Genomic DNA, 11,757 nt, shown 5'->3' with positions numbered 1-11,757 from the left:
TCAGATGATGAGTTAAAAATATTGTACAGGTGTGTACTCTGATATCTTGGCTTCTTTTCTTGTCTAATATGGGAGTAAGTGTAATATTTCAGGTGTACTTCTGAAAACTAAGGAAGATAAAGAAGAAACTTGATTATGACTGGTACCAATCAAGATTTGACAAAATGTGGTTGTTACTTGTGAATTCTGAGCTGCGTTCTAATCATCAGTGGTTTACAATTTTGAATATCACATTTTGATTTTTCAGATTTCTTTTTAACTATTGTCATAAGCAAAATGTGACCTGTGACTGATTTCCTTGACTTTTCTGTACTTAAATAGCACAGCTGCAAGCTGGATGTAAAAAAAAAAGGCCACTTTAATTTTTTTAAACAGTTGTTGCATTTTAAAAAGTTAATAACATTTTACTTCCTAAATTTGAGCTGTAGGATCCCTTCTAGATGCAAAACAATTGCCCTGATATCTGGGTAATTGTAGATTATTATAGAATGATATAGCTCACATGGAAGCCATTTCTCCCATCATGCCTATTGAAAGGCTGTCATCTTGATAGTCAAATGACTGCATAGTAATTAGGCTTTGGGAGTAAATACTCCAGTGCACAACTAAAACAGTATGTTCTTTGTATATCAAGATCAAAGAATATTTATTTCCTCAAAGAACTCAACCAAAATGTCATTAATTGGCATCTTTATTTGTTTATCCTTTGAATCCAACTATCCAAATACTTTCTCCACTCATTGAACAACCTTTGGCTTCGACTTTCAGACTTCATTTCACTGTTATTTGTATATTCTGTCTCCAAATTTAGTTATAAAGAATTACCACCTGTTGCCAAAGCTGCTCAAAAGATTGGTTTAGTACATAGAACCAAAGAAATGGGAGCAACAGTATACCATTAGAATGCTTTGAGTCTGCTCCTCCATTAAATGATAATCTCTCTGAATATCACTGCCTACACTCTTCCCACCTGCTTTCATTATAAGAATCTTCTAATGTCTAAAGATCTTACTAATCTTATCTTTGAATATATTGAAGAATTAAGCATTTGCATCTTTCTGGGCTGGAAAATTTCAAGGATTCACAGGTGTCTGAAGGTTCCCCATTGCCTTATCCTAAAAGGCTGACCTCAAACTGATTGTGGTCCTGAGCTCCAGACTCTTCAGCTGGGACAAACATCTTTTCAGTAATTATATGTCAAGCCTGTGAAATGTTCTGTATTTTGATGTGAGAGCCCTTGCTTTCTCTAAACTCAGTAGCATACGGGCCCATTCCGAATCTCAGGAATCAACCTAGTCTGCCTCAACCTCTTCCAAAGCACAGTGTCCTCCTTCTTCAAGTTAACTCACCAAGTCTGTTTGCAGGTCTGGTCTTATCAAAGCTCTGTATGTTACCTGTATAACTTCCTATCCTTGCTTTGCAATCCCTTTTGTAATAAAGGCTAACCTACCATTTGCCTTTCTAATTACTCATTCTACCCTCTATGCTAACTTCATGTCTCGTTCAAGGGTATCCAAATCCGTCTGAACGTTTTACTAGGTCTGTCATCATTTTTGAAAGTCAGAAGTCACATGACACCAGATTAGAGTCCAGCGGGTTTATTTGAAATCGCAAGTTTTCAGAGCATTGTTCTTTCTTCAGGTATTTGGAGCACCCGCCGAAGGAACAGCGCTCTAAAAGCTTGTGATTTCAAATAAATCTCTTGGACTGTAACCTGGTGTTGTGTGACTTCTGACTTTGTCCACCCCAGTCCAACACCAGCACCTCCACATCTTTTTAGGAAAGAATTCTTACTCTTCTATTGTTCCAACTAAACTAGATAATTTTACACATCCCCACATCATGCTCCAACTGCTAACTTGTTGCCCATTCACTTTCCCAATCAATGTGCTTCTGCATTTTCCTCACAGCTAGCTATCCCTCATAGCTTTGGATCATCAGCAAAATTGGAAGTGTCTAAAATTTGAGTTATTGATTGTAAATAGTGCATCTTCTGCATATGTAACCAGCCTAATCAAAGGTTGACTACATCTGTGGTCCCATTAGTGAAAATAGCAACTGTATCAAAGAGCTTGCAGCTTCATCCATTCTTTTACCTGTTCACTTCCTTGACTTGATTGAAAAAACAATGTTTGGTGATCCCAGGAAATCTGATTCTGTAATGGGAAATACTTTGCCTCAACGTCAAATACAAGGAAAAATAGTGTCAGGTGTGCAGCGGCTGGCAGTAGGTACCTTGAAAGTTGTGAAAATTATGTGACCAATTGCCCCAAAGAAATGACAGTGTACTATGTACTATTCCTGTGTACTATGCTGTCCAATTGTCCATTTGGTCACGTTCTAATCTCTACTTATGGCTCAGTGCCAAATTCCTGTGAGATGCTTTGGAGGATCTCAAAAGTGTAAGATATGATGTATGCCTAGCCATCGTTGTTGTTTGTCGTTTGAAATGTGTTTTTTACACACATTGCAAGCTTACTGCTAAAACGGTTAAATGTTGAAAGTGCTTATGTATTTTTGAGAACTCTGGACTTGTGCTGTGATTCAGCACATGGGTGTAACCACTTTCTGAACCTTGCGGTTTTGAGAAATGCACTTTGCACTGCCACTTCTTGATTTTACCACCCAGTCATCCTGCTCTGAAAGAGTGCGTGAGGAAACCATTTCTTCTTTCCCCTCTAGTAGAAAAATGGAGTACTGCACTGTAGAAACAGGCCATTCAAACCATCAAATCTGTATTTTTTTTTCCTCCAAGTACATCACCTTTATCTGATTTTGCTGTCTTGCTTACTGTACTATTTAATATTTCTTTTTTAGTATACTTTTCGGGGAGAGTTAACATTTAAAGAATGTAGAATTACCTTGTATTCTTCTTGTGAACATCTTTAAACTGTGCCCTTGTTAGCACGTTACCAGTCAGTGACGACAGTCTTTCAGAATTCATGTTATCTCAAGCTTAAATGCCTTTGAGAAGCTTGAGGTGAGATTCAGTTACAGCTGGGGGTGGGAAATAACTTCTAGTTTTTTCCGTGAGTGTAACCACTCCCCCCACAAAGCCTTAACAACCTATTGAATTTGTATTGCTTTATATCCTTCCTAAAATGAGAAGGTTCCAAAAGCTACACGTATGTTTCCAATTGTGATCTAATGCTTCTAGATTCAAAAATTGCATTCAACATTTTTTTTTTTCTGACCTACAGTGGATTAGACTTTTACTATTTAAGATGTGCTTTCCTTCCAAAATGTATCGTCACATTGTGCTTCAATTTCTATTTCCTGCCCATTCTATTTTGCTTTTTTAAAAAAAATCTTTCATTGTCCTTGTCACAATTTGCCATGATCTCAATTTAGTACTATCACTAAATTTGTATCTTGGGTCATACTTGTACCTTCTGCTAGTTGGTTCACAGAGACATTGGTAAAGGCTGAAATGTTTGTTGTTCGCTTGATCTAAGAGTAAAGAGACACGGGGTTGGGTGTCAGAGGATTTATAGTCCTTCAGCTCTGGCTGCGGATCAAATCCAATTGGTGTACTAATTTAGGTAGTTTTGATCTCCAGTGAATGCGAGTCCACAACACAATCAACCTCATGTCTGCAGGAATGAACACTCTGATCCTAATGATAGCCAGATTGGGAAATGGGCGTCAATTACATGGTGCAGTGTGTTTTAATGTCCCAGTATTGGCTGAGAATAGAACAAACTTACAAATTCCCAGAAATGAGCATGCCTCATTTCAATAAAAATTTCATCTCAAATAAACTTAAACCCTTACCTTGTTTTAGGAATTACCAAAGTGAAAATGCCTCTAATTCTGAAACCGTTTGCGCATGCACTGTGTGACAGCAAAGCCCTCAGGTTATTGGCTGCAACCTTGTTATAGGCAGTAATATGGCAAGATAGTCCTCAGTTGCTCTGATTTCTGTTTGTTATTTAGCCATTGCTAATATGGAATATTTTTGACCATTCTTATCTGTAACCTTATTGGAAAGATAAGAACGCTTTTTTTCATTGGAAAACATTCTGTAGAGTTGAAAGAAATTGAAGTGGCTGGTTCAACATTGTGCTACCAGAACACTGGCTGATTAGTCTACTGCGTTCATTCTTTCCTCCTCCTCCTTTTAGTTAAGCTGGGGGATGGTGACGTTGTGGTAAAATCATTGGACTAGAAATCCAGAGGCCCAGACTAATACCTTGAGGATGTAGATCAGATCCCACCATGGCAGCTGTGAGAATTTAAACTCCAATAAGAAGGGTCTTGTGGTGCAATGGTAGTCCGAGCGAGAAGGTCTGGGTTCAAGTTCCACCTGCCGAAGAGGTATTTCGTAACACGTCTGAGCTGGTTGATTAAAATAACAGCAATAAATCTCTGAGGGGATGATTGCACAAGATAGCACACAGGGAAGTAGTTCTTGCATTGGATAAGAGGAAAAAGTTCAAATTAAATAAACAAGTCGTGTTTTTTCCACAATAGTTAAAACATGGAATGGGTTACTGAGTAAAGTTTAAATCCTGAGAGCACTGTTTTTAATTGGAGGCTCCCAATTAGGGTGGAGGCAATCAAATCTCTTTTTGGGCAGCTAAACTAAAAATAGACTGGAAAGGCTGGGACTTCTTTCACTAGTGCATAGGTTGAGGAGTGACCTTTTATAGAGGTTTATAAAATCATGAGAGGCACAGATAAGATGAATGACCAGGGTCTTTTCCCTAAGGTTGGGGAGTTCAAAAGTAGGGGGCATATTTTTACTTTAATAAGGGCATGAGGGGCAACATTTGTTACACAGTGATTTGTGTGTGGAATGAACTGACAGCGGTGGATGCAGGTACAGTTACAACATTTTAAAAGATGTTTGGATAAGTTCATAAACAGGAAAGGTTTAGAAGACTTTGGGCCAAGTGCAGGCAGGTGGGATTTGTTTAGTTTTGGAGCAGGGTCAGTATGGACTGGTTGGACTGAAGAGTCATACAGCATGGAACCCTGTGACTGACTAAAATGGCTGAGTGCCTTTCTCATGCATACAACAGAGCTATTTATTTTGCATTTTGTTTTTATTTCGGAAAGACTTGTTGTTCCTGCTGTCTACAGATCAAATCTGGAGACTGCAATATGAACCATCTAGAAAATGCTGTTAGATTCTGTTATTTTCATAGGTTTTACTGAGTAATTGACTAACGTTTTGGGTTTTTAAGCCTAAATTCCTGTAGAATAACTAATCGATCACCAGTGTTGTACCTGTATATCCATTTGTGGTAACAAAAGCAGCTTTACCTGCCTTTTTAAGAAATCAACAATATCAGAACATTGCTGGCATTAAGGACCGGGTTCATTAGCATTTCTAAAGAAAGAAGATTTGTTGATCTTTATCTGTACAGTTGTGCCTTTAAAAAGAACCAACCTCTTTAATAAATTACAGGTACTGACTGATCCAATGCATTCATCCAGTGCTTTCATGATGGATTTGCAGGCATTTTAATTTTTTTATGATAAGGATAGTAAAATCAATTGTTAACAAACTCTCATGGTCTTTCTCATTTTATTAGCTTGAATTCTTGTCTTGATTATTCCCCACAGGTGCCCAAGGTGAACTCCTACCCCTGTCCTGTGTGCTACCGAGTCTATCCCATGCAGAAAAGGCTAACACAGCACTTAAAGACACACAGTGCTGAAAAGCCTCACATGTGTGATAAGGTTAGAATATTTCTTACTCTTGTGGGTTACTGCACATGCAGATTTTTAACTTCTCAAAACATTAAAAATTTACTCTTAAACTTTCTCCCACATACAATATCCAGAATCGTTATACCACCTAATGGACAAAGGGCGGTTCTGATATCTTGTATCTTTGACATGGTAACTTGATTTGTAGTTGATGATTCATTAAAGCTTTGCATTTTATTATTGGGACAGGAGTAGGCTATTCAATCTATTGATCCTGTTCCACCATTCAGTGACAATGCAATTGATCTATATCTTGTTTTCCATCTAGTTCTCTAACCCTGAATATTTTTATCAACAGAAACCAATCAATCTGTTTTAATTACCTATCTATTGGGATGCAGAGAACATTCCTTCTCTTTGAAGTATGGCTTTCTGACATCACTTGTGTTCAGGCCATTTTGAGAATAGCACATCCTTGTTCTGCATCCCCATCCACCAGTGGAAATGCAACTTTTCTGTATCAAGGGAATGTAAATATATTTCATGCAACCAGTTTTCATAACTAACTTTTTTTTTAGTGTGGGAAATCGTTTAAGAAGAGGTACACATTCAAAATGCATCTACTAACCCACATTCAGGCTCTTGGAAACAGCAGGTAGGCCTGATTTCTACAGTTGCATTGTAACGGGTGCTTCATGGTGCATTTGAGGAAATGGCTTCTATTCAGGAGCAGATTCAGATGTGGCTTGAGCTGTTGTGATGTAATGTTTTAATCTCCAACCATATTTTGTGTAGTTCCCAATTATATTTGCATGTCTAGGTTGAGAGTTTTTGTGATGCAAAGCCACTGGTGTGTAGTACAGCGAAGAATCGGCCAGGACTTGCCTGATATCCAAAAATGAGACTTGCATGTTTGTTGGGTTAGGGATGGGAGCTCTGCATGTTGTTTTTTCCGCCCAACCCTAGGGTGGTAAAGCCAGTTGGAGCATAGTCTCTCTGCTGTATCAGTGATCCTAGTCTGATCCTTTTCTGCTCTGTGAGTGGTCTTGAATTTGGTCAGTTCCTCCTGGAATCCCCAAACAGCCAATGCATTCTTGCAGTTTCCTCTCAACTTCAAGAAATAGAGGGGAAAGTACTGGGTGTGCAAAAATACAGACAAGAATAAATGAGGGAAAGCAAACTAAATGAGCAAAGGGAAATAGTAAAAGTAGAGAAGAGCATAAGGGATTATTATAGCAGTACGTAGCATGGAAGCTTATAGAGAGCTATTGGAACTTTGACTTTGCCACTGAAGTCTAGAAGCATGAGAAGGTGAGTGCAAATGTGAAGGGCATTGGGTGCTAAACATTTAAAGTCAGAATTGTAAAGAAAGACTTGAGTTAAAAGATAAATAGGAAATAGCATTAGTGAGCAGGAGGTGGCAGAAGAAATGAGATTAAAGAAAATTTGAAGTCTTGAGATAATAATGCCAGTGTCAGTTAATATTTCTGCCAGTAGATGGAGTGACTGCACTGCCTAAATTTTGTTCACTGGGCTCCTGTGTCATTGTTTTTACTCCTTGAAATATATACTTCATATGTTGGAAATCACTGTGGTTTACTGTTTACAAAATTATTGCTTAAGCAAATGTGTAGTCTTTGCTTAAACTTCCTTTGGATGCTGAACTCACTAGGCTGAAATCTAGACCTGAATGAAAATTAGGAAAGATGTAGGGTAACGCTCTTGCCACTACCCTAATATTGTATCTCGCTCCAACCACAAAAAAGATCCGCTAGACCCTCCTCCTGCACCAGAAAGGCATTATTTTCTTTTTGCCTCACTGGTTCTCAGTGAGGTGAGTCACTTTGCCAATTTATTGCTGAATTGGAGACAGTTTTTTTGCTCTGTGAACTCGCCTGCTAAAAACTGGATTGAGGCTCCCCCTGTTGGTTCCTTACAGATTGAAGAGTTGATCTATTGCTTGGCACCATTGTCTGAGACTCTTGTTGAAATTCATCTGTTGGAAATCATGGCAATGTTTAATTTAAGTACTGAATAATCTCCAGCACTTTTTTGTTATTTTGCAGAAGAATTAAGTTTATGGGCGTGAGAAACTGCACATTGAAATCGTAGAGATTTATAGCACATGTGGAGGGCCTTCAGTGCATTGTGTCCTTTCCAACTTTAAAAAACTATTTCACCTCTTCCCACTCTTGGCTCTCTGTCCATTGCCCTATAGGTTAGAACACTTCCAAGTGTATGTTTAAATATGTTTTGAATGCAGTGATAGTTTCTACCTCTGCCACCCCTTTCAGGTAGACTGAAGAGCTGTAGACTCTTACAACTTACCGATTTTTCCCTCCATAAATGTACTCTTCTGCTTCTCTCTAATCCTGCAATCATTTGTTTTAAATCTTTGGCTCTTGATTTTACACCTTTCTGCATGGGAAATAGGTCCTTCCTAGCTATTTCTGTTTTGGCTTTTTGTAATTTTATACATCTCAATAAACAACCCTATGATATTATTAAATATTACATTGCAATTGAGATCCCCAATTTATGGAAATCACATGCTTCCTTTAAATGTGCTGATCAAAACTGTACAAGTTACTCTATTGCAGTCTCGTTTTACTTTATTACGGTTATCGAATAACTACTCTAGTATTCAATGCATCAGTTAATGAAACATAGTATCCTTTATGCTGCCTGAAGCACGTTTTTCACTGAGCTGATTTTTCTGGATTTGCCAACAGCACAGTCCTTCATTTTGTTTGTACCATTTATTGCATAGTTTGAGCTTCCCAAGTCCATTATCTGGTACTTCTCCAATTTGGATTCCATTTACCATTTTCCTGGCTACCTGACCAGTCCATGAATGTTGTCTTGCATTCCAGACTAGAGCTGTCTCCCTCCTTATCAACCACACAAACATTTACTCTATCCTTTACACACTTCCAAATCATGCCCCCTCCATTTCAAGTCTGAATCATGGAAATATATTCAACAGAGTTTGCCTTTCAGAAGTTTTTTTTTCCCAACTACCTGGAACAATGCAGCTGATGCAATACTTAAGAAGCTTGATATCATCCAGGACAAAGCAGCCTACTTGATTGGTACTTGGCATTCCATTGCATTGCCTTTACCATCTAAGAACATTGACAGTAGTGTATACCATCCTAATTAACTGCATTCACTTGCCAAAATGCCTCGACAGCACCCTCCAAGCTCAGACCTGTACCACCTAGAATGACAAAGGCAGCAGATAAATGGGAACACCAAAACCTGCAAGTTTGCTTGCCAGGGAAACTATTTGCCATTCCTTCACTATCACTGGGTCTGAATTATGGAGCTTCTTCCCAAAGAGCATTGTCGGCATCCTTACACTTCAATACACTTTGCAGTTCAATATGTCAACCCACCACTGCCTTCTCCAGGTAATTCATGATAGGCTATAAATGTTGACCCAGCTAGCAGTTCCTGTGCCCTTGAAAGTATATTTTAAAAATTCAGCCCAGTAGGTGTACTCTGGTTAGACAATGATCAGTGCTTTCCTGGATCTAACCTTTGTTTTGCTTTACAGATTTAAATGTGAATTCTGTGACTATGTCTGTGAAAACAAGAAGCTCCTCCTTAACCACCAGCTGTCGCATACCACAGATAAACCATTTAAATGTGATTTTTGCAAGTACTCCACTATCAAAGAAGACTTTCTGGTTTCTCATGTTGCCATTAAACACACAGGTGAGGTGAGAGAGAGGGTTTCTTGATTGGTTTTTAAATATTTGTTGCCTTCAATTACAGAATTCCATTGAAGGGCTTTAAATGTTTTGTGTATTTAAAAATATTGCCATAGGTTGATTAAATACCATCTCCCTTTATTATGCAGGGATAGTACATTGCTCTACTAGAGTTGTGTATATTTAATTTCATCATCCTCTGAGGCTTCTGCAGAATAAAATATAACATCTCTCATTTCCACACACCAGAAAATGTAAACCGTTTTCAGTTTTGAAGGGAACTGTTTCTGCACAGTCTAAGTACTGTGTGAGAAAATGTGTATATCTGATAAGACAAGTCTCTTGTATTTTATGTAATTCATGCAGTAAAGAGCTAATTATCTGAACAATATCCTGTTTAGTGGTATTTGAATGGTGTTAATATCATAATGCTGTCCCCCACTGCTTAGTGTGTTTTTGCTTTGGAAAATTTATCAAATTTTATGTTCTTTGCCCAAACTATAAATAAGACAAATGGCCACTGAACTGAAAAAAGCTTTCATAGTTTATGTTAAGTCTGTGTTTTAATAAGGTATTTTCCACTTAGAGATGATTGAGTCTACAAGGTTATTGCAGCTGAGAGCTGTATGTATTTGCTAACTTTTTTTAAAGTGGTCAATCTTGAATAGTGTACAATCTAACTTGAAAATTTAAATATATAGAGTTGTTGCACCTTAACTGCTTGCCAATTGGCTGTTTTTTGGCAAATTTGAGTGTTTGCTGTGGTTATGAAAAATAGTTTTACATTACTTAATTGTAAAAGATTTACCTGATATGAAAATGGATACTTTGACTGTAATGAGAAATGGTTAAAAATCACCCTAGTTACTGAGTAAATATTTAAAAATTGAAAGGAGCATTTTGATATGGTATAGCAGTAATGGAGGCCAGATCGAATTGGAAAAGGTGATGTGAAGTTTTCTGATTTGTATATGGATTAGTCAAATGGGTGGTTGGTATAAGATTAGCAATAAATTGTAAATTATGCACTCAAACGCAAGTCTTTAAATTGAAAAGACTATGCTGTAATAACCTTTTATGTCCTGTGCAGTTACTGCTGTGTGTAGCTTAATGGGATTTGCAGTTTATTATTATTATTAATGGGATTATAGTCTTATCAACAAATCACATTCCTGAACATTATTTTGACTGGTATATTTTCTACCATTTGGAATAGAGTTGGTTTAACAATCTGAATAATTTTCTTCTTTGGGAAGGAATTACAGTATTAAATGTACGTTCTCATAGGTGAGAAGCCATTCTCTTGTGACCTCTGCCATTTTAACACCAAACACAAAAAGAACTTGCGACTGCATGTTCAGTGCCGCCATCAGGAGTATTATGAAGACTGGGCAAAGATCCATCCTGAAGAGCCACCACGCAGACGCCGTCCATTCTTCACTCTGCAGCAGATTGAAGAGTTGAAACAACAGCATGAGCAGATGCAGTCTACGCAGGAAAGCATACGAGATACCATTGTGAGTGCATTGGTGTGGGATTGTTTCCAATAATCTCTTTGTGGAACTTTCCAGATCTCTGTTTCTGTTCTGTGCCCACATTTCTCTGCTGTAATTCTGAACGATGTAAGTATAACACTGGCTCCAGACATCTAATTCAAAACCTTATGACCCAAATATATTTTGCCTGAAGCCACATTCTCCTTGAAAACTTGTGTTGATTCATATTGTCAATTCCTGCTGAAAAATAACATTATTCACATAAAGATGAAAAACCCTGTCTCCTCTTCTCCCAACTCAAAATTATGTATCATCATGGCTCTAACAACTCTTCCTTTTCAATGGATACTGCTGAAGATACTAAATGTTGGTTCGTTTGGTTATGTTCACCCTCCCCAACCCCACAGGCAACAAATGAGACAAAATATCTCCATCAGTGTTTCTGTGAATGCAGTTTACAAGAGAGCGTGCAGCTTTCTTTAGAGAATAATATTGCAAAGACATCTATGTTTTCCTCTTGAATTTGGGGATAGTATTTGCTTCCAAATGTTTCTTTTCACTGTCTGTATATTCACCAGTCTCTGAAGTAATCAAATTTAAACTTCCTATTTACTGTAATACTTTGTGTCTGTGGCCGCAGTTAAAATTTAATAGAATGTTGTGCATAGTTTACTGAGTTTGGTTTATATCAATTTAGAATTTTGTTTAATAAGATATTCCTTCTTCTTGCAATTGTTTTTAAAAAAAATCATCATCCTGGAGGTCGCATAACTAATTACCAATTGCCATTCTCCATAACTACTTTGCAGTTGAAAGGGTTACAGGTTGGGTGTGCAAAAACAATGACAATCTACAATCCACGTATACATAAGGGAGGAAATTGCGAG

The 11,757-nt window shown here is 37.7% G+C and overlaps 1 protein-coding gene across 1 annotated transcript; it reads left to right on the top strand.

Annotated features, from left to right (window-relative positions):
* Nucleotides 1-4,301: 4,301 nt before the first annotated feature.
* LOC125481857 (zinc finger protein 335-like) lies at nt 4,302-10,891 on the top strand (the record flags this gene model as incomplete). The annotated part of the gene is made up of 5 exons (XM_048593786.1): nt 4,302-4,317; nt 5,572-5,688; nt 6,237-6,313; nt 9,218-9,378; nt 10,662-10,891. Coding segments are annotated over exons 2-5 (534 nt in total), but the record flags the coding sequence as incomplete, so codon positions are not given.
* Between the last annotated feature and the right edge of the window lie 866 nt (nt 10,892-11,757).

The sequence above is a fragment of the Rhincodon typus genome, unplaced genomic scaffold (genome assembly GCF_021869965.1).
Source record: "Rhincodon typus isolate 14 unplaced genomic scaffold, sRhiTyp1.1 hic_rhity00003928, whole genome shotgun sequence".
Classification (NCBI taxonomy): domain Eukaryota; kingdom Metazoa; phylum Chordata; class Chondrichthyes; order Orectolobiformes; family Rhincodontidae; genus Rhincodon; species Rhincodon typus.
Note: the sequence above shows the minus strand (reverse complement) of the source record. Positions and strands in the feature narration are given on the sequence as shown.